Genomic DNA, 23,659 nt, shown 5'->3' on the forward strand with positions numbered 1-23,659 from the left:
CCATCCAACCTGATGGAGCTTGAGAGGTCCTGCAACGAAGAATGGGAGAAACTTCCCAAAAATAGGTGTGCCACGCTTGTAGCATCATACACAAAAAGACTTGAGGATGTAATTGGTGCCAAAGGTGCTTCAACAAAGTATTGAGCAAAGGCTGTGAATACTTATGTACATGAGATTTTTTCGTTTTTTATTTTTTATAAATTTGCAAATATTTCAAACAAACTTCTTTCACGTTGTCATTATGGGGGTATTGTTTGTAGAATTTTGAGGAAATTAATAAATGTAATCCACAAATGTAATGCTTAAAGGTACAGTTAATTTAATGCATTTAAACTTCTGACCCACTGGAAATTTGATACAGTCAATTAAACGTGAAACAGTCTGTCTGCAAACAAATGTTGGAAAAATGACTTGTCATCCACAATGTAATTTGCAAATTAACACCTATGCAAGTATATCTGGACATTAATTATTATTTTTTTACTTATGTTATGCATTTAAAAACTGTCTCTTTTAAATAGTTAATTTAGTCACAAGTGTATTATTAATTTTAAAATATATAGTATTTCCCATATAAACTTGTGTAAATATAACTAGCATGTTTACATTTTAGTCTGGTGGCATGAATAAAGTCTTTGCTTCATAATCTTATAATGTGTTTATTTGACTTAGTGTTTAGTGTAATTACTTACTAAGACAGACAGGCAGACAGGTAGTGTATGGAATTATATTAAAGCATATAGTTACACATTGGGTTCTGTTTAGGAAGTATATTTGAAAGTAGGAAGGAAGTTCAGGTCAAGAAAGGACTCTGTTCTCTAGTTATTTTAAAAAAGGGCCACAGGAGTCTAAATATTTTTATGTCTTATACATTTCATGCTGTTTTTATGTTTTATGCATTTCTTGCTGTTCATTTTTCGTAATTGAAGTGTTCTATCAGTAAGTTGAGCCAGTATGTTATGGATATCTTTGTTCTGACTTTCCGTTTAAGCAATATCTTCTTTGCAATTGTAATGGCTACACATATCAATGATTTAATGTGGCTAGCTATTTCTATACCAGATGTGTCACCCCAGGAGAACTAAGTTGGAAAGAGGTATGCCAAGGATGACAATCTCTGCAAGTCTACTCACGACCTCAGACCAAAATATCTGTATATTAGGACAGAGCCAAAGGGCATGAGGGAAGTTACCATTGGTGAAACGGGTCTGAGTGAAGATTTATGTGCAGAGTTTAATACAAATAGTTAAACAGGCAGAGGTCAAAACCAGGTAAGCAATCCAGATAAACAAACAAATCAAAGAGGTAATCCAAGGTATAGGCAATAATCACAACAGGCATGCAGTAGATAAAGATAACGCTCAGAAATACCAGACAATGGGGTGAATTGGCAAATCTTTGCAGTGAGAGCAGATATTATATACACTGGGAGTGATAGGTGAATGGAATTCAGGTGTGAGAGTCAATGGCGAGAAGGAGATGCTGGGAAGTGTAGTCCTGGTTGAGGATAATACTCTGCAGAAGGGATCTTGTGTGAACAGACAGAGAAAGGGGGAGTACTGTCAGATGGTACTCCCCCCTTTGAAGACCCCCTTTAGAGCGTACAGGAGGTCTGCCCCAGGGCCTGAGAGCCGGACAGTAAGGATGGGCTAGGTGAAATTCTGAGATGAGCGAATGGTCAAGAATGTCTTCCGAACAGACCCAAGATTGTTCCTCTGGTCCTTAGTCCCAATCTTGAGTCATCATGGACTCAAGATGGCGCCGAGTATGGCTGCTGCGTTGCGAGCTCCGTTACAACACTGCGGTTTATTGTTTGTTTTGTTTACAGTTCTTTGTTTTTTTGTCTTGGATGTTGTCTGCCTTATTGTTTACGACAGACAAACGCTTTTGGACATTAGTTCTACAATCACACATCGAAAACCGGACTTCAAATTCCTTAATGCCGACTCGCTGTTTACAAACACGCCGGCGGAGCCCTTTGTCTGTGCTGCTCGGCCGCTGAAATGCAGAAGGAAAAGAGGAAAACGAGCCGGCGTTCTCATCAGAGTAAGACGTCGTGCAAATCGACCCCGCTACCCAGTATACTACTGGCAAATGTTCAGTCTCTGGACAACAAACTCTGCGAGCTGAGAGCCGGATCTCTTTCCAACGAGAGACGAGGGACTGCTGCGTTATGTGCCTTACAGAAACCTGGCTGTCTCACGGAGATTCCAGACTCGGCCATCGAAATCACGGGCTTTTCCGTGCACCGAGCGGACAGAGCGAAAGACCTGTCTGGTAAAAGCAGAGGTGGTGGTGTATGTTTTATGATCAACAAATCATGGTGTGATCAGAGGAACGTACATTTCATCAAGTCTTTTTGCTCTCCTGATCTGGAATATCTCATGCTTCTGTGTCGACCATTCTGGCTGCCGAGGGAATTCACAGCGGTTATCATCACAGCTGTGTACATCCCCCGCAAGCCGACACAGACCGGGCACTCAGGGAACTGTATGGGTGTATAAGTGAGCAGGAAACCGCGCACCCTGAGGCTGCGTTCATTGTTGCCGGGGACTTTAACAAAGCCAACTTCAAAGCAATCGCCCCAAAATACCACCAACACATAAAGTTCAACACACGAGGGGACCGGGTTTTGGATCATTGTTACTCTCCCTTCCGGAAGGCTACAAATCCCTCCCCGCCCCCATTTGGCAAATCGGACCATTCTTCCGTTCTGCTTCTGCCCGCTTACAGGCAGAAACTGAAACAGGAAGCACCCACCCTCAGAACGATCCAGTGCTGGTCGGACCAATCAGACTCTGCGCTACAAGACTGTTTTGATCACGCGGACTGGGAGATGTTCCGGTCCGCCTCTGATGACGACATCGAGGTTTACGCTGACAGCGTAACGTGTTTCATCAGGAAGTGCGTAGAGGACGTTGTTCCGACCAAAATTATACGGATATACCCCAACCAGAAACCATGGGTTAACGGCGATGTTCGCGCGGCACTCACTGCGCGGACCTCTGCTTTTAATTCTCCTAACACGGAGGAGCGTAAACAAGCCAGTTATGCCCTCCGTAACACTATCAGTGCAGCTAAACGCCAGTACAGGCACAAACTTGAAAGTCAGTTCAACACCACTGACTCCAGAAGTATGTGGCAGGGAATTAACACAATCACGGACTACAAGCGGAATAAAGTCTCCGCCATGAACACCGCTGCATCTCTCCGGACGAACTTAATACATTTTATGCTCGTTTTGAGGACAGTAACACCGCCCTCGCGGAGAGTGCACTCGCGACTGACACTACAGAGGTTGATTCACTCTCCGTCTCTGTTGTGGATGTAACCCGATCATTCCGACGGGTGAACATCCGTAAAGCCGCGGGTCCAGACGGCATTCGGGCCGCGTCATCAGAGCGTCGCGCGAATCAACTGGCTGGTGTTTTTACGGACATTTTCAATCTGTCCCTCTCCCTGTCTGTAGTCCCCACATGCTTCAAAACATCAACCATTGTGCCTGTACCGAAGCAAGCTATAATCACATGCTTAAATGACTGGCGTCCTGTTGCTCTGATCCCCATCATCAGCAAATGCTTCGAGAGGTTAATCAGAGATCACATCTGCTCTGTTCTGCCCCCTCTTTGGACCCATTGCAGTTTGCCTACCGCAACAACCGCTCCACTGATGATGCCATTGCATCTACAATACACACTGCTCTCTCCCACCTGGAAAAAGGAACACATATGTGAGAATGCTGTTTGTAGACTACAGCTCAGCATTCAACACCATAGTGCCCTCCAAGCTTGATGAGAAACTCCGGGCTCTGGGCTTAAACAGCTCGCTGTGCAGCTGGATCCTGGATTTCCTGTCAGGCAGACGTCAGGTGGTTAGAATGGGCAGCAACACCTCCTCATCACTGACCCTCAACACTGGAGCCCGCAGGGCTGTGTTCTCAGCCCACTCCTGTATTCCCTGTACACACATGACTGTGTGGCAACACATAGCTCCAATGCCATCATTAAGTTTGCTGACGATACGACGGTGGTAGGTCTGATCACTGACAATGATGAAAGAGCCTACAGAGAGGAGGTGCACACTCTGACACGCTGGTGTCAGGAGCACAACCTCTCCCTCAACGTCAGTAAAACCAAGGAGCTTGTTGTGGACTTCAGGAAGAAAGACGGAGAACACAGCCCCATCACCATCAATGGAGCACCGGTGGAGAGAGTCAGCAGCTTCAAGTTCCTCGGTGTCCACATTACTGAGGAACTCACATGGTCCGTCCACACTGAGGCCGTTGTGAAGAAGGCTCACCAGCCTCTTCTTCCTGAGACGGCTGAGGAAGTTTGGAATGAACCACCACATCCTCACACGGTTCTACACCAGCACTGTAGAGAGCATCCTGACTGGCTGCATCACTGCCTGGTACGGCAATAGCACCAAGCACAACTGCAAAGCCCTGCAAAGGGTGGTGCGAACTGCCAGGAACATCATCGGAGGTGAGCTTCCCTCCCTCCAGGACATATATACCAGGCGGTGTGTGAAAAAAGCTCGGAGGATCATCAGAGACTCCAGTCACCCAAGTCATGGGCTGTTCTCACTGCTACCATCAGGCAGGCGGTATCGCAGCATCAGGACCCGCACCAGCCGACTACATGATAGCTTTTACCCCCAAGCAATCAGACTGTTGAACTCTTGATCTATCAGGATCAATAATTAGCACTGCACTTTATTCAGCTATAATCTCACACTGGACTGTCAACATATTCTCCTCAATACAACTGCTATATATATATATATATACACATATATATATATATATACACACATATATATTTCATATACTCCCACTTATTGTATTGTATTGTATATTCTGTTCTATATTCTGCATTGTATATAATTATTGTGTTGTGTAAGTATGTGTACATCTGATTTGTAAATTGTTTTGTGTAAGTATGTGTACATTTGATATGTAAATTGTTTTGTGTAAGTATGTTGTTTATTGTAATTGGTATATGTCTCGTCACTGTCATGACTGCTATGTTGCTCGGAACTGCACACAAGAATTTCACCTACTGTTGCACTTGTGTACATGGTAGTGTGACAATAAAGTGATTTGATTTGATTTGATTTGATTGAAGACTCTGCCCCAATGTCGAGAGTCAATTAGAGTTTTGACTTGGTAGGCGATCTCCCCATGGAGGTCAATAGGAGGGGTACGGTTGTCAGCAGAGGCACTGGAAGACTCAGCAACCGGTTTGAGTAGAGACATGGAAAGTAGGAGAGCTGAAGTAGTGAGGTGTCAGTTAGGTGGTAAGTATAACGAGCATAAAACATGACTGACCACAATAAATGTATTTAGATGCAATTGAATATATTGCAGCTGGGACATTCCTGTATGGCTTGATGTCTTGAGGACTTGATGTCCACCAACCATGTCTTTGACACCAATTCAATTAATTTTATATGAGATGGTCCCTTGTGAAATGTATATAATGGGTTCTGAATCCTGGTTCATGGACATTCATTTTTATAAGGTGCATGATCAAAATATTGACAAAAAACATATTATGGTAACTGTATGATTCCCCCTGAAAAGTATGCACCCTTCAAAACCTCAAAAATCGACTGTCCACAATACAAAAATATACAACCATGTATTTTTGATAATGTAAATACATTGGAAATGGGATGGTCACTTGTACAATGTATTTGCCATTATTTATCAATAATACATGGATGGTGGACATTTTTATTGGGTCCATAATCAAAATACTAACAAAACTTTTACTTGACTCTGTGACTCCCTCTGAACAACATTCACACTTCAAAATTCAAAAATCAACTGTCTACCATCTATGTATATTTTTCCATTGTACTGCATAAATTGCAGATGGGATCTCCATATCTCAGAGTTGGGACCACTTAGAGACTTAAAAATGGCACTCCTGTGCTTGCCCTAGCCTCCCTTTCAATGGTGCAAATATGAAGTAGTTCAGAGAAAGTCAAATATTTTGATGAAATTGATGACTTTCTCCAATCTTCATAATATTTTAAACATGAACAGGAGACAAACACAGGAGTGCAGGTTTCATCTCTCTAAGTGGTCCCTCTCTGAAAAATAGAGATTCCATCTGCAATGTATAAAATACAAAATATACATGGTTGGTGGACAGTTGGTTTATGAGTTTTTGAAGGGTGCAAGGAGTCACATAGTAACCTAAATGTTTTTGTCTTATGTCTTATGAAATTTTGTCTTAAATTTGATCTTATGCCTTTAAAAATGGATGTCCACCAACCATGTATTTTTGATCATGTAAATACAATGTATTTACATTATCAAAAATACATGGATAGTGGACATCAATTTTATAAGTTGTATAATCAAAATAGATATTGCTCTGTGCAAAAGTGGACTTTTTTGCACTGTCTGAGGACACACCCACGAGACATATATGTCGATTTTGGGACATTTTGAGCTTTCTGAGCTGGTTAGTTGGGCACTTACTTTGTGATTCTGCAAAATTACAGGAAATTCCTGTTTGAAATTGATTTACATGTCATATTATTCATAAAACACATTGAATTACCCTAAGGGTATACAGTTTAACACATTCATATACCTTAAAAGTCATAAAAGTGAATAATATGCTTAAAAACTGAGTGGCCACAGACTATGTATTTGGCGGCCATTAAATAAATTGCAGGTGGGATCTTCCTGCATGACAGAGTGAAAATTCCTTTAAATTTGGTGCAAACACTTTGGGGCTTCAAATGCTTATTCATATTGAAAATTGGTGCTGGGCAAGTATTGATAAAAAATCTGGAAAAATATTCTAGAAAAATAACTAACTTTTCACTCAAAAAGTGGCCAATTTAGCACTTAACCAACTCATTCAGACTTCAAACTTTGCATACTGTCTATGGGACCCCTGAGAAGATATAGATTTCAAATTTGAGTCATTTGGAGGTTTCGGAATGGTTTCCATAAATAGTATATATCAAATGGTATGCACTGCATGTGGACGTAGGCCTGACATCGCATCTGTAGGTCCAACAGATCCCAAATTTCACACAGTGACACGTCCATTGCCTCTCAACAACATACTAATTGGACTAAGGCCTGGGATTCAAAAAAGTATTTTTTATTATTTTAAATAGATCTCCCTGCCTGCCATAGGAATCAATGTGATAGCCTGTCCTGTGGGCCTGTGTGCACAAGTACATACATTAGAGGCTTTAATACTTACCCAGTAATACCCAGGGCCTCCAAATTTTAGGATGTGTTTTGAGGGCCCATGACGGTTAAGGACCTCAATGTTCAAGTTCCTATAACCTTTTGACCCCTCTTTTCTAGATGTTCCACTCGCCATGTAAACCAAAGTAATTTTTGTACTTGGTTTTTGGACGCCTTCACTAAAGGGTCAAATGTAGTATCAAAAGAGGTCAAAGGGTCACGTAATTCTGGACACTGTCTGAGGACACCCCCACGAGACACATATGTCAATTTCAGGACATTTGGAGCTTTATGAGTACCGTCCACCAAACCAGTGTAGAAATGAATGGAATACATTGCATGTGGGATGTGCCCCATTATCGCACCCAGAGGTCCCAGAGACCCCAAATTTGACAGGGTGGCACCCCAAGGGGCCCTTGATAAGATATTAGGAGGGCAAACGATTCCGGTGACTTTTTGGTCTGGTCAAAATTACATTTAAAGGGCACTCAGCAGGCACAGCGGGCACCCACCTTGTGCTCCGAGGCAAATTAGACCAAAGAGCACAAAAAAATGCCAAGTGCTACAAAGTTCCATATAACCACACAGGATTACATTGTGGTAATGTATGGAATCAGGGGGCACTCTGGGGCCAAAGGCATGTAATAGTATTTTTTACTTGGTAAGGGGTCAAATACTGGGTCTGTGGACAAAAGGAAAACCACAGAGAAAGCCTACTAGGTAAGTGGGCACAATACTGAGTCTATAGACGTGAGGAAGTCTACGGAGGATGAATACTGGTTAAGTGGACACTAATATAGGATTCATTGACATGAGGAAGAGTTTGGGGATACTATAGGGTAAGGGGACACAATACTAGCCCCATGGATGCTTAATATAGAAACTATGTCCCCATGGATGATATGTGGCAAGGGGGATGGCACCATCTTACCTAAGGTAAGTTGGAAATGTCCAGTTCGTCACGTAGCTAATAGGCTATGAAGGGATCCACAATATTGATACGCACCATGTATGCACCCAATGGCAATGTATTTGAATGGATGTTTTTCCAGAAACATTGTACATGCCCTTATCCAGATTGCAACCTCACAAGTCAGTCTCCTTCATTCCTACCTTTTGACCAGTGTAAATCCACATTCTTCTAACAATGACTTCTCTAATGGAGCTGCACTGCAGAGGAGAAACAAGACCTAATCTCCCTCCACATTTAGTTAGGAGGAAGTAAAATATCTCATCTCCCTAACTAAATCTTTCTTGGGGGGTAACACAAATCAAATTCTTGTCTAAAAGCAAAAACTTAGCCTTGCAGTTAAGTAGAGTACATCAGTGATTTAGACTTATTTTAGTAGGTTAACATAATTCAGTGATTGATCAGTATCAGCAGATTGCCAATGGTGTGTGACTGTGAGTGTGAATGGGTGAATGGGACACCCTTCGGGGAAACTGGTAAAAGGTTGAGAAGTCAATTGTGGGAAACTCCTGCCCTGGTGAGAAATCAAACGTGGGAAACTCTTCCTAACCTGGGTCTGGGGATATGCCTCTAGAAGGCCTTGGGTCTGGGGCAACTGCTGCATCAGATGTACCAACATAAGTATAAATGTCAATCTAGGCACTCTAATGTAGAGATTCAAATGACGCCACATTGAGCTACCTTCTACTTGTACTGTTGTTGGGGTTGCCCTTACTGCTGTATAAGATCCTTCCCTTCTTTATTCCACTTCCTCCTAAAAACTCTCAGATACACTTGGGCTCTGTGGGAGTGGTGGTAGCATAGTGGGCTAAAGCACATAATTGGTTATCAGAAGGTTGCTGGTTCGATCCCCACAGCCACCACCATTGTGTTGTTGAGCAAGGCACTTAACTCCAGATTGCTCTGGGGGAATTGTCCCTGTGATAAATGCACTGTAAGTCGCTTTGTATAAAAGCATCTGCCAAATGCATAAATGTAAATGTCTCTAGGAACTATGGGACAGGACACTTCTTCCCTGTGTCCCCTTCTCTGTTCCTGTAACTAAATGGCTCAATGTAGTTAATTGTCTCATGTAAGCCCTTAATTCCATCTGCAACTGTTATAAAGGTCTTCATAGGGACCTCTCAAATATGGTTCTGGCATGGGTCTGCCTTTTAACATTTCGTGAAGTGTTAGATTAGTGATTATGTTGGTCTGCATGCAGTAACTCATCAATGCAAGAGGTAGAGCATCAACCCAATTAAGTTTAGTGTCAGCACAAATTTTGTTAAGCTTAGCTTTGAGAGGTCCATTCACTATTTCTACCATTCACTGTGTTTGTGGATGATAGACAGACCCAAATTCAACCAAATGTGCAGAGCATGGTTGTGCACAATGCTGTAACAAAATTGGAATAAAACTATTGTCTTTTCTCTTAACAATAGCATTCTTAGCATGACTTCCAAGATGGTCTCTGAAACATGACTCATCTACATAATAATCTGCCTCTGCATCAATGATAGGTGTTGACTCAAAATCTGGTCTTAAACAAGTAAAATCAAAATAGTCTATTACACATCCATGAGGTGTTCCCTCCCCTTCTAGAGGAATGAATTTGTCTGGGTTTATTGTTGTGCATAATTTAGCAGTGTTGAATATTTCAAACACCTGGCTTGGGTTAAAACAAATCTACCTTGTTCTAATATTTCTGCTACTTCATGATGGATGTAAATTATTACTGGGTAGCCCATTGTCACTGTGGAAGCTTTGTCATAAGCAAAATATACTTCTGCAAGTCCTTGATTACATGGCGGGTAGCCCTGTGTTACATAGTCCAATTTGGTACTATAATAAGCAATTGGGTGCTTTTTTCTTCCACTACAGGTCTCCTGCATTAAGACTGCGGACACATATCCATCTCTTCTATACAAATGAAATGGTTTGGCATAGTCTGGGGTTGCTACAGCTGGAGCTGTAAATGCTATCAATGCAGCAGTGTCCCATGTTGGTCGAGCTCAGAAATACTGATGCTCTGTTTCATCAATGCCCTTAAGAGGACTGTTTTGATAGCGTAATCTTCTATCCAATCACTAAAACCTGTCATTGAACTGATCACAGGGGCCAATCTGATTGATTATTGGAGAATGAAAAACTTAACTAGAAAACAATTTACCTGGTTCAATGCATCTAATAATGGTCAGTGCTCAAGATTAGATTATTGGTTAATTTCAGACAATTTGGCTAATGAAGTAAATAGATGTGAAATTTCACCATCACCCCTGACTGATCATTGTGTAATATCTTTGACCCTCTCTCCAGGCAGAAATGAGACAAACATAAGTCCAATATGGAAATTTAACAATACACTATTGGACGATACTGAGTTTTGTAATGAAGTTAAACAACAGGAGAAGAACAAAGTGGGAAAGAGGTATGCCAAGGTTGACAATCTTGAAAAGTACGTTTTCTAAGGCAACATTTTTAACTTTAGATTGTTCTAAATCTAACCATGGGAGTCTATCTTGTTGAGCCATTGTCTAATGTACAGTACATGCATTACAATAATATAGTCTTGAGGTAATGAATGCATTAATTCGTTTTTTCGGTATCAGCAGCAGAGAGCATGCTTCATAACTTAGCAATTTTTCCAATAATTACTACTTTTTGGAATTGAGTAGAAGGACATTTCTGGTCATCCAATCATTGATTTCATTAATATACTACTAATTTGGAGAATTGTGAAATTTGGGTTTAGAAGAAATATAAAGTTGGGTATCGTCTGCATAAGAGTGGAAAACAATTCCTGATAATATCTCCCAGGAGAAGCATGTATAAGGAGAAAAGCAGAGGCCCTAAAATTATCCCTGTGGCAGTCCGCACTTTTTTTTATTTGACAATCCCTTGTTTACACACAAAATATGATAACGGTCTGATAAAAAGACCTAAACCATGCTAATGCAACTCCACAAATGCCAACTTAATTCTCCATCCTATTCAAGAGAATGTCATGATGTTGAATGCAGCACTAAGGTCTAAAAGTCCTAGAAGAGAAATGCAGCTGCACTCAGATGATAAGAGCAAGTCATTTGTAACTCGGATAAGTGCTGTCTCTGTACAGTGATGAGGCATAAATCCTGACTGAATTTGTTCAGATGAACATATTTGGGAGGATACTACCTTTTCTAGTATTTTCAACATAAATGGGAGATTTGAAATCGGTCTATAATTAGCCAGTTCTCCAGGATCAAGTTGCTTCTTAATAAATAGTATAACTTCCATTTGAAATTGTCTTAATACATTTAATAATTTTAGAGTTAAGACGAGATTTAAAAGTATGATGACTCACTGTTATAAATGTCCAGAGGAAGGGAATACCATAAGTAAGGGGCTGTATAACAGTGATCAGATCTGAGAGTACGAGTAGGTGTTCAGGTATGAAAAAAATCAGAGGTACGAGGTAGTAAGATTATTTAAAGCCTTGTATGTAAAAGCAAGATTTTTAAATCAATTCGGTGCTTAACCAGAAGCAAATGTTGAAGAACAGGTGAAACGTGTTAGAGGGGGTTCTAGAAATTATTCGTGCAGCCGAGTTCTGGTCCTGCTGAAGTTTATGAAGAAGTTTGGAAGGAAGACCAAAGAGGAATGTAACCAGTGCATGAATAAGAATGGTAGTACTGTTCAATGTGAGAGAGGGACGAAGACGATTAATATTACGTAAATGAAAGAATGCAGAGCGAGTTATGTTATTAACATGGGCTTCAAAGGATACAGTGCTATCAAGGACAACACCCAGACTCTTAGTCTGTGGTGAAGGAGAAGCAGTGGACTGATCGATAGTCACGGTCGAAAATCAGTTTTTGCCAAAAATAGATGTGGTTCTTCCAAGGAGAATTTCGTTTTTCCACAATTTAATTTGAGAAAATTAGATGAGAACCAGTTTTTAATTTCAGATAAACAGCTGGAGGAAGGGAAGAAGTGTGTTTGGAAGACAGATAGAACTGGGTGTCATCGGCTTGGCAGTTAAAATTGACACGTTTCCAAAATATATGACAAAGGGGCAGTACATAAGAAATAGAAGAGGGCCCAACACTGAGCCTTGTGGAACGCCGGTGATAACTTGATGATTTAGATCTAAAATATATGAGTTGTATGAACTGAGCGTGACCAGAAAGAAACGATCGAAACCAAGACAGGGTGTGTCAGTAATTCCAACTGAGTCCAGCCTGTCTAGGAGGATTTTATGTGAGATCGTATCAAAGGCCGCACTCAGATCAAGAGGAATGCGTATTGACAGCTGACCAGAATCCACAGCCAACAGCAGATCATTAGTCATTTTGACAAGTGCAGTTTTCGTACTATGATGTGGAAGTAAACCCAATTGAAATTGTTCAAACAAATTATTAGCTGAAAGACAATCATGAATCTGAACTGCAACACTCCTTTCCAAACTAATTTATGAAATAAACGGTAAATCTGAAATAGGACAACAATTATCAACATTTGTAGGATCGGCCCTGGTTTCTTGAGTATTGGGGTTATTGAAGCAGTTTTGAATGATATAGGAACCAAACCAGAGGACAGTGAAGAATGAACGATCTCAGTGATTAAAGAAGACAAAGATGTAGTAGTAGTAGTAGTCCTTTATTGTCACATAGTAAACCAGTGAAATTGGCCATCGACCTGTCCATACAAACATACATATGACAAGGGGGTAGACAGGACAGGAAGACAGGGAATTAGAAAGAAATACAGCATGACATGGAGGAGAGGTGGAGGAAAAAAAAAAAAAAAGGCAGCCCCCAGACTATGCTCCTTAAGAAGTACAGTGTGGGAACAGAAAAAAACACCTCAGCAACATTAGCACATAATCAGTACACTCTACAACATGAACAAGACTTGCAACAGGGGAGGGGATTGGGGGTGGAGGTGGAGGTGGCCCAGCACAAGCAAGCAGCCATCCGGTCCTGCAGCCATTTTTCGGCGCTGGTCACAGACCCGCCTGTCAGACTGGGGGTACAAAGCGGCGAAGGCGAGGGATAGGGTATCGGGCGGATGATTGCATATATGTGTAAGAGTTCATGTGTGTGTAGGCCTGGAGAGTCGCTATGCCAGCATCTAATATAGGTGCCTCAGTCCGCAGGGTTGTCATAGCGATACACAGCAAGTTGCCATGGAGACAACCTTGATCAGGTCCCAGACATAGTCAACAATCACCAGGTGTCTGGGGAGTTGGGAATGGAACGCGAGAGTGGCTCACTGCAGTGCTCTTCCGGGGGAGTTGTTGATCCAACAGCGGCCTTGGCCAAGGCCAGTGCTGGTTGAGGGCGGCCGAAACAGATAAGATTGGGATTGTTTGGTCTTGAGGCGAGAAGCAGCTTCTGATTTACACGGCTATTCATCTGGTCCATTTTGGTCTCTGAAACGATCCATTTGCCTTTGAAAAGCTGTGAGCTTCACCATGATGTTATCCGTATTTTGGTTCATAGACCCAGTCTGAGTGCAGACAGCTCTGCCAACTGTTTCAATCATGACGGGCAGCCTTGTGAGGCTTTGGACAGCTGTCACCGTCTTCTTAACTCCTCGATAAACCAGGGCAATGCCTAATCCAATCAGCAGAAGACCTGTTATCATGGTACCGAATAGGTAGATATCTTCAACGTCCTGCACGGAAAGAGCCGCCAGACACACGACCCGTCACCTCTCCCACGCGTCCATCGTGTAGCCAGCTGCAAACGTTCCGTCAGGGCATTCAGGTTCCCCAGAACCCAAGCTTCTCGTCGAGAAGATGGTGTTGAGAGACCAGTTGATCAAATCCATGATGTCTTAGTTTGGAGAGCAGTGCTGAGAGAGTCTCTCAAAGTACAAGACAGTAAACTAGATGTGACGAGAGGAGCAAAGCAGGGAAGGTAAGGGGAGGGAGAGGGTGAGAAAATGTGACCGCCTTCGTTGAGAGCCAAGAGAAGAAAACTTACTTTAATTAAATATGTTGGAAGAGGACCAAGCTGACAGGTCTGTATTTCCAAATTAAAGGGGATCTCTCATCAACAGTTGGAATTTTAAAGATAGAAAATGCAGAAAGAGGGAGTTTAAAGGAAACAGAGTCTGACAGGCCACAACCATCATAATTTAAAAGACTTCGGTGACATATATATCGTTTACAATGGGCTTATTGGTATGGGCCATTGAAAAACACACATTGGTCTACCACCAACTGTGACTTCTTGGGCAATACTCTTTTACATGTCTATATAGATTACTTGCTTTGTTTAAACTTTTCCCAAATTAATCGCAGTCGTACGTTTTTCTCCAGTATGGATACTCTCGTGTCTTTTCAGATTACATGACTGAGTGAAACTCTTTCCACAGTGTGAGCACTTGTAAGGTTTCTCTCCAGTATGAATTATCTCGTGTGTTTTCAGCTCTTGTAACTGAGTGAAACTCTTTCCACAGTGTGAGCACTTGTAAGGTTTTTCTCCAGTATGAATTATCTCGTGTGTTTTCAGCTCTTGTAACTGAGTGAAACTCTTTTCACAGTGTGAGCACTTGTAAGGTTTCTCTCCAGTATGAATTCTCTCGTGTCTTTTCAGATTACATGACAGAGTGAAACTCTTTCCACAGTGTGAGCACTTGTAAGGTTTCTCTCCAGTATGAATTATCTCGTGTCTTTTCAGCTCTTGTAACTCAGTGAAACTCTTTCCACAGTGTGAGCACTTGTAAGGTTTTTCTCCAGTATGAATTCTCTCGTGTCTTTTCAGATTACATGACAGAGTGAATCTCTTTTCACAGTGTGAGCACTTGTAAGGTTTTTCTCCAGTATGAATTCTCTCGTGTGTTTTCAGAGTACATGACTGAGTGAAACTCTTTTCACAGTGTGAGCACTTGTAAGGTTTTTCTCCAGTATGAATTTTCTCGTGTCTTTTCAGGTTTTGTAACTGAGTGAAACTCTTTCCACAGTGTGAGCACTTGTAAGGTTTTTCTCCAGTATGAATTCTCATGTGTGTTTTCAGGTTACGTGACAGATTGAAACTCTTTCCACAGTGTGAGCACTTGTAAGGTTTTTCTCCAGTATGAATTCTCTCGTGTGTTTTCAGGATATGTGATTCAGTGAAACTCTTTTCACAGTGTGAGCACTTGTAAGGTTTCTCTCCAGTATGAATTCTCTCGTGTGTTTTCAGGATATGTGATTCAGTGAAACTCTTTTCACAGTGTGAGCACTTGTAAGGTTTCTCTCCAGTATGAATTATTTGGTGCCGTTTCATGCTGCTGGCTGTAATAAATGTCTTCCCACATTCAATGCACATATGAACTCCAGCAAAGGTATGAATTTTCTGGTGCTTTTTCAAAGAGGACAGGTGTGCAAAACATTTCCCACAAAAAGAACACTTGTAAGGCTTCTCATTTGTGTGAGTTTTCAGGTGTTTTCTTAGGTCAGAATCCTCAACAAATGCTTTACAGCAGTTATCATATTCAAATGGCTTTTCGATGCTACAGTGATGTCGGACATGCTTTTTGAGAGAAACTGCATATGCAAAACATTTTCCACACTGATGGCATGTGTAAGGTTTCTCTCCTGTGTGAATTCTCATGTGTACATTAAGATTATTTTTACATGCAAAATTCTTTTCACACTGATGGCATGTGTAAGGTTTCTCTCCAGTGTGAATTCTCATGTGTAAATTAAGTTTGCTTTTCACGGTGAAACATTTTCCACACAGATGGCACATGAAAGGTTTCTCTCCTGTGTGAATTTTCATGTGTACATTAAGATTTTTTTTACATGCGAAATTCTTTTCACACTGAGAGCAGGTAAGAGATTTCTTTGCTGCTCTTCTTTGAGGATTTTTTGGTGAGAAATTATTTTCAGTCTTTGAGCAACTCAAAGATTTTTCTCCAGTTGTGAAATCGTGATGTTTCTTCTCTGCTTCATTCAGCTCTTGATGTTCCTCTTTCACGTCCATCAGCTCTACAATAAACAAAGTAAATTAACAAAAATCAGTTCGAGAGGGACAAATGTATTTATTTGTGATTTTTGCTGTGCAAGGTCCATAGATTCATACTAGGGGTGTCAATTAGCTAAAAATAAAATGTTTATATCAAAATTACATGACATGTCATTGCATCATGCCATTTACAAGATGAACGAACCATCAATGTATGAATTAACGGTGCAAACCCCTTATCAAATGATCAGGAAATTAGCAAGAATTGAACAAATAAAAGTAACTTTGTATGAGATAGTTGTTCCCTTTTGGTTTCTTTAAACGTTTAAACCTTGTAGATACAGTTTTTACAGAAAGAAGAGTCAATGTTGTTCCACTCAATGTTATTTTTCTTTCTCGAAATAGTCTTGTTTTCTGAGGTCTTGAAATTTGCTGACAGTTTTTGTCAGCTTTATTCCCCCAACTTTGAGATCTTCAGCAGGTGGTCATCCCTGCATGAAGAGGCTTCGGGCCTTCCGGATCCGTTCTTTCTGGCAACATCACCTGTTGTTTCAAAGCGCTGACCAATTCTCTTAATAGCTGATAGAGAAATCGGGATCTTCTCTGCCTTTTTGGTTTTGTAAACTTCAGAATAGCTACATTTGGCATGACGGAGACCAGCTCCGTGGTTTCTGACAGCAACCCCTGCATGATATTTAGCATTTTTGTGGAGCAGACTTTCTTATGTGTGAATGGCTGTGGACGAAATGGACCAATGGTAGTAAGGAGGTGTTCAGCAGCTTGTTAGAAATGTTCCTAAACTTTTGCCCAGGCGAGCTGTAATGAACCACCAAAACAAACTGATGAACCCCTTTTTGACCAGATTTTGCTCTAAATGCCAACACAACATTAGTTTGTTTTTTAGATTTTGTATGAAGTATATCGTGGCCATAAGTGTATTATCTGAAAAATACCTTTAAATTGTCTATCAACTGGTGAACCATCCTTTAAAAGACATCATGTTAAAAAGGACAAATTAAGACTTTAAGCAAAACCCTAATCCAGAGTGACCGTTCCTGCAGAACTGTTTTGAATTTGGAAAAATAAAAAAAGATGTACCTTAAAAAGACAACTGAGCACTTCTAAACTGACAACACAAAATAGAGGGAAACTTTTTAGTATGACTTTTGAGTGATAAAATCATCTGCTAACAGATCCTGTCATGAATATGTAAAACAACATTACAAGGAGAAACATATCTGAAGGAATAAAATCATCATCATCATTACTCTGTTGTTCCTTTGCTGTGGTTTCTTCATAATATGTATCACTCTGTTGTTCCTCTACTTTGATTTCTCTCATCTCCATCAGGTTCCTGCAGTCCAGCAGCTTCACTGAACACATCTTCACTGGTATCTGCAGCATCTGCTGTTCTCCAGTGTGGATCACATTCATCTGTTCTCTCATGATGAACATCTGAACACAAAAACATCATCATTATAATGGACTGACATTCATCATACTCAAGATTATTATATGATTGTACACAAGAACAAATCTGTTAAACAAAATAACTTATTTAAAAGTTATGAAGATAACACTTACATTGTTACAGCGAGAATAAACATTGTCTGAGATATTCTAGAAAATAAAAGTTGATCCTTTACAGGTTTGGAGTGTGTAATAATGGAGAGATCAGTCCAAGGAATTGGACAGGTTTGTGAGGAGTGCGCATGTGCATGGAACAGACCGAATTACAAATATCATAGGGTTGAGCCAAACAACAAGCCAACAAAACATTTCTGGGAGTACAGTGGGAAAAGTGCCCATTTATAAACACCGCTGTAAAATATGAGTTTTACGTAAAGGGAAACCCCACTATTGAAGCGCAATTCCGCTAGAGGTCAAGATAGAAAGGTAAGGAAACAAACACAGAAAGAACTCTGGAATATCTGGAAATAAAGCAAAGCAACAGATAATAAAATACTGAAATCTTCCCCAGTTACCATGTTTGTTATTCACAACAGTGTTGTGGGGAAATTACATTGCTGTGGAGAAAGCTGCTTACTGACTGAGCTGCATGTATACAGGAGTACGCTGCTTATACAGATCAGGTATACTGGAACTGCTTTCTCGCAATAGCCCGCTTTCTGGAGTCCATGTAAACGTGGTCACTGTGTGTGGACTCGAAGCCTTTTTGAAGAATCCAGTTAATGGTTCTCTGTCCATAAGACCAAGGATGGATTAAGAACTGAGAGGCCCATGGGCCGGTACACCTTGACATGACTAGATACACATATGCAATACAGGATACTTGGCAGATTTGGTTGGATTTTTCAAATTGATGGAAGAAAAATTTGAACCAATCCATTAATAACATTATTAAATACATTAATTGATTGTCTGGAGCCATGTGGATTACTTTTATGCTGCCTAAATATGACTTTGACCGTCAAACAGCCAGCAGCCTTACGGCACCCATTTATTTTCATAGTAAGACCAAAAATAGCCAAATTGTGTTGATAGAACGAAGAACGAAAGTCATACATATCTGCGATTGCTAATGGGATGTAAATTATGAGAAGTTTTGGGTGAACTAACTTTAAGTTCCAGTTATCTGCAGCTACCAGGGTTGATTTTAGATTCTTGGCCAAACATTGATTTTAGTTGGGTTGTCTTGTTTTTTTCTCCCTTTGACCTTTACCACACCATCCAATACAAATCAAAGTGAGGTGCATGTGCAGTAATCTGATTCTTTATTGTCTATCCCACAGGGATAGATATTTTTCTTTGATGTAAAGGCTCAAAAAACAAATGCATATATTACATTAAAAATAAATAAATTTGAGGTCATGTGACGCCATATGAGGAGTAGACATGTGAGTGACAGCTCTGCGCACTTTGCACATTTTTAAAATTATTTTCATGTTATAATTTGGTGAAATTATACAAAGAAGTCAAAATCCCCGGGCTCTGGAGACATTAAAAGACACGTGTTCAAGATGAAACCTCTGATGGGTCTGCAGACCGGGGATCATTTTGGATGGCGCGGCCGGGGAAATTCAGCATCAACTGTCCAGCATGTCGGTGATGCTGACAAAGGTTGTAGCTGACTTGGAGGATCTCGCTGTAATACGTCGATGAATTACGGTGATGGAAATAAAATTCTCCGAGTTGGTTACAAGAGTGGCATATGCTGAGAAACTGATCGATTATCTGGAGTCATCAGAATGGGAATTATCCGCTAGTGACCAAAATAGACCTGGAAGGCATTTTGGAAAAACTGGAAGATTTGGAAAATAGGAGCCGAAGGAACAATGTATGGATTGTTGGAATTCCTGAGCATAAATAAGGCAGAGATATGGCGAAATTCCAGGATGTGCTCTTCCCAAGTCTGCTCAACATAACAGGCCATAAGATGGAAATCAAGCGAGCTGACAAAGTCCCGGCTCACAGATATTTGAGGGAGACGGGCCCCAAACAATTCTGGCCAAATTTCTGAGATCATCCAATAAAGATCTCATGTTGCGCCAGGTGAGGAGCAAAGGAAAGCTTTTTAATTTTATTTTTCAGGGACTTTCTACAAGAGAGAAACGCGATCAGTTCATGGAATGCAAGAAACTCTTGCATCAACAGATAAGCTTTTTGCTTATAATATATATTTATATTTGCTTTTGCACTGATTGCACAAACGGAGAATAGACACCAAGGATGGCCGCAAAGTATTTTTATGCCCCAAACAAGCACTGTCCTTCATAGAAACAATGGGTGAGTAAACCATTGGATTTTTCTCATGTAAGTGGATTGATTTGCTGTATATTGACTTGATTGTTTGAGGAAGCTGGGCTCCATTTTTGTTTCTTTTTGTATTGGCTCCGCCTAGTGGCTGGAGTTTGTTTTGTGGAATAAAACTTTTCCTTAAAGAAACGTTTCCATTGATGGTGGATCGCTTTTGCACTGGGGTTCCTGGCCAGATTGAGAATGGACACCATGAATGACCGCAAAATATCTACATGCCCACACAAAGGAAGTCTTTTATAAAGTTGATGGTCTGAGTATGTCATGGTGTATTTTCTTGGGGGGTTTATTTGTGGCACTAAAGGGAAATGTGGTCTGTATACTCTTGTTTTTGAAACACAATTGATATATGGAGAAATACTGGAGAAAAATAAATCATATATTTGTCACTTTAATGTGTCCCTTTTGCAAAATCCTGATTTCCAAAACATTTTAAAGGCTGAAATCAATGTTTAGATGGAGACCAACTGGTCCTCATTATCCTCTGTGGGCGTGGCTTGGGAGGCACTTAAGGCAGTTGATAGGGGTCGGATCATACAGTATGCATCATTCACCAAAAGACAAAGCTGAAGTGCCGAATGTTGTCTGATGGCCTCAGGGAATTGACCGGATTAAAATACAGATTTAATACCATTTTGTCATGGAAGGTGGAGTTTTTGCTCTTCAGGGCAAGACAGTCATATTTTGAGTCAGGGAACTAAGCAGGGAAGCATTTGGCTAGATATTAGGGGTGTAACGATTCACCAATGCCACGGTTCGGTTCATATCACGGTTTTGGAGCCACGGTTCGGTTTGGTTCGGTTCTGTTTGCTGTGGGGGCAGGGTTCATGGCAGGGCACCAGCAATAATAATAACACTAGATTCACTTTTAACTTAAATTATTGTTGTTATTTTTATTAACTTAATCTTTATTAACTTAACTTTATACATTGGCTTCACATTTTCTTTAGAGCAGTTAGCACACCTGAGTTAACTAAAATGAAATAAATGCCTCCACTGACTAGTCAAAAATAAACTGCACACCTGAGTCAACTAAAATGAAATAAATGCCTCCACTGACTAGTCAAAAATAAACTGCACACCTGAGTCAACTAAAATTAAATAAATGCCTCCACTGACTAGTCAAAAATAAACTGCACACCTGAGTCAACTAAAATGAAATAAATGCCTCCACTGACTAGTCAAAAATAAACTGCACACCTGAGTCAACTAAAATGAAATAAATGCCTCCACTGACTAGTCAAAAATAAACTGCACACCTGAGTCAACTAAAATTAAATAAATGCCTCCACTGACTAATAAAATAAAATTTATAATACATCTAAAATGTTAAATTCTTCTTCAAAAATACCATCATGTCCACATTCTCAGGTGAGAGGCTTGCTCTCTGTGCTGTAACAATGTCCCCTGCTGTAGAGAACACTCGCTCACTGGGGACTGATGTTGCAGGGACTCCAAGGAAGGATTTAGCCAACCTGGCTAAATGGGGAAACTGGCTCTCTTTGTCCTTCCACCATGCAAGTGGATTTGACTCCACTTGAAGAGTCGGCACTTCCTTGTAACGCTGGACCTCCTCTTTCACCATTTGAGACAGAGACTTGGATGCAGGTGTGCTCGTCTCCACTGGAAATAACTTTCCAAACAGTTCCGCGATTGGTGCTCTTTTGGGTGGAGGATCATATTCACTGCTGGATGCCACTTCTGACTGCTCCTTTGAGGCTTGGGCCTAACATTAAGGAAGGACAAAGCCACAAAATATTTTTAAGCTACTATTGCTAATTGCAATTCATATCTGACAAATAAAACTAACAAAAACATAGTGATGCTCGTCATTTCTGATGATCTAAGTTTCTGTTTAGATTTTAGAGTTTAAAAAATTATACATGTAAAGTGCTTTTCAAAGGACATATTCACTACTAGTAAGATATGTTGCAGGTCTGTGGTATTTATAAACAATGAATTTGTATAAAATGTATTTTTTTTAAAACGTATTAATTTAAATTAATCAAATTTATTAAATTAACTCATTTTGGAATTAAAACAATTAAACAAAAATACCTGTGAGGGATGGTATTCCAGAATCTTCTCTATCAGGCTGTTGAAGACGATTCTGCGCATGGTCTCATCCAGAAACGGCAGAGATTTAAAACGTGGGTCAAGTGCAGTACTCATATGAAGAAACTGCACAAGTGTTGAGTCAGAGTCTGGGTATCTGTTGGTGAAGTCGGACACAATGGCAGATTTGACATCTTTCACAACTGCTGTATCTGTGCAACTCACGTTCATAGATTCCAGGATGGTGCGTTTCAGTGGCATTATCATTGAAACGGTTGGCAGCTGTTCAGTGCTCAGAGCTGTTACCGTTTTCAGTGGTTTGAGAACCTGAACAATGTCCTCAACTACTTTTACATCTTCATCAGATAGAGTAAGAATGTCCTCTTAACATTCTTCTCTGTAAGTGCTGAGAAAACAGCAGCCTGCTGTTCAAGGTAGCGCTCAAGCATGTCATAGCTTGAGTTCCACCTGGTGGGGACATCCTGGATCAGCTTGTGTGTAGGCAGTTGGAGCATCTCTTGTTTGTCCTTGAGCACTGCTGCAGCAGTAGTGCTTCGATGGAAAAAAGTGACATCTTTTCTCACTCTGCCTAAAAGCCGTGACATCTGGTTAACGCCCATCCCCCGTTGTGAAGCCAGGTTAACAGTGTGTGCAAAACAGCGAATGTTTGGTGAAACTGCATTCACTATGTTTTTGGCGTTGTCTGTTGTGACGGGAACAGTCGCGTTTTCTCTGTCAATTTTCCACTCAGCTACAGCTCCCTGTAATATTTCCGACAGATGATCACTTGTATGGCTTTCATAGACAGCGCGTGTCTGGAGAACGGGATTTGCAATTACCCAGTTGTCGGTAATATAGTGCGCCGTGATCGTGATGAAGGACTGAGTTGCACGGGAAGTCCACCCGTCTGTAGTTAAAGCAATGAATTTTGCATTGCTCAGGTCCTCCACCAATTTGGCTTTCACTTTGTTGTAAAGTTGAGGCAAAACATTCTGACTAAAATGCGGTCGGCTCGGTAGTTGATATCTGGGCTCTAACACACGTAGCAAATGCGTGAATCCGTCGTTCTCAACAACTGAAAATGGGCGCATATCCAGCACCATGAAAACACCAATTGCCTTGGTAATTGCTTGAGCACGGTCTGAGTCGGCCTGTAGCTTAATTTTAAAAGCAGTAGAAAGAGTTTCCTGTTTTTGAGGTCTCTTACGTGTGCTGCTGATGTCAATGTCGGGATGATGTCTCCGGAGATGCGCTTGCATGTTAGAAGTGTTTCCGTCGTATGAGCAACTTTTGTGAAACACTTACGACAGACGACGCTGCTTTGTCTGTGACACGATTTCCATTATTGTAGTCCACTGGAAAACCAAAATTTGCCCACACAGGAGACATAAATGTGACCGGAGGGTCTTCAATCTCAATTTGCCGCGGAGTTGCCATCCTGAAGTGCGTATGTAAACGTAAACTCCCGAGAGTGATCGATCACACAAATCACGTGACATGCACTTTATTTAGTAAATAATATTATAATAATATTTAGTAAAACTATAGCTCTTATTAGTTGTTAAAAGTGTACTCATTAATTACTATTTAATCAAATGTCAAGGAAGAAAAAAATAGTTTTGTGACAAAGTGAAGTGAGAGTTGGGCCGGGGCAGGAGGGGGCGGGGCGCGTTCGGTTCGACATGAGAGTATCGCGGTTCGAACCGTGGCTGTTGT

General features: G+C 40.8%; 4 protein-coding genes across 6 annotated transcripts in view; all 4 read right to left on the reverse strand.

The window, feature by feature from the left end:
- Positions 1-23,659, reverse strand: part of LOC127618586 (zinc finger protein OZF-like) — a 178,767-nt gene that overhangs the window by 152,576 nt on the left and 2,532 nt on the right. The gene's annotated exons all lie outside the window — the stretch shown is intronic.
- Positions 1-23,659, reverse strand: part of LOC127618578 (gastrula zinc finger protein XlCGF26.1-like) — a 105,066-nt gene that overhangs the window by 45,173 nt on the left and 36,234 nt on the right. The gene's annotated exons all lie outside the window — the stretch shown is intronic.
- The window catches only part of LOC127618570 (gastrula zinc finger protein XlCGF26.1-like), a 47,076-nt gene continuing 36,233 nt past the window's right edge, over positions 12,817-23,659 (reverse strand). For both annotated transcript variants that reach the window (XM_052091113.1, XM_052091112.1), the window contains exons 2-3: positions 17,380-17,566; positions 12,817-16,134 (exon numbers count right to left, since the gene is read on the reverse strand). In XM_052091113.1, coding sequence (XP_051947073.1) covers positions 14,438-16,134; positions 17,380-17,566 — 1,884 coding nt within the window. In that variant the 3' untranslated portion in view covers positions 12,817-14,437. The remainder of the gene's footprint in view (positions 16,135-17,379; positions 17,567-23,659) is intronic.
- LOC127618924 (E3 SUMO-protein ligase ZBED1-like) lies at positions 21,210-22,204 on the reverse strand. The gene is made up of 2 exons (XM_052091626.1): positions 21,947-22,204; positions 21,210-21,614 (listed from the first exon to the last, which is right to left on the reverse strand). The coding sequence occupies exons 1-2, from the start codon at positions 22,202-22,204 to the stop codon at positions 21,210-21,212; spliced, it is 663 nt and encodes a 220-aa protein (XP_051947586.1).

Source organism: Xyrauchen texanus, chromosome 25 (assembly GCF_025860055.1).
Source record: "Xyrauchen texanus isolate HMW12.3.18 chromosome 25, RBS_HiC_50CHRs, whole genome shotgun sequence".
Lineage (NCBI taxonomy): Eukaryota > Metazoa > Chordata > Actinopteri > Cypriniformes > Catostomidae > Xyrauchen > Xyrauchen texanus.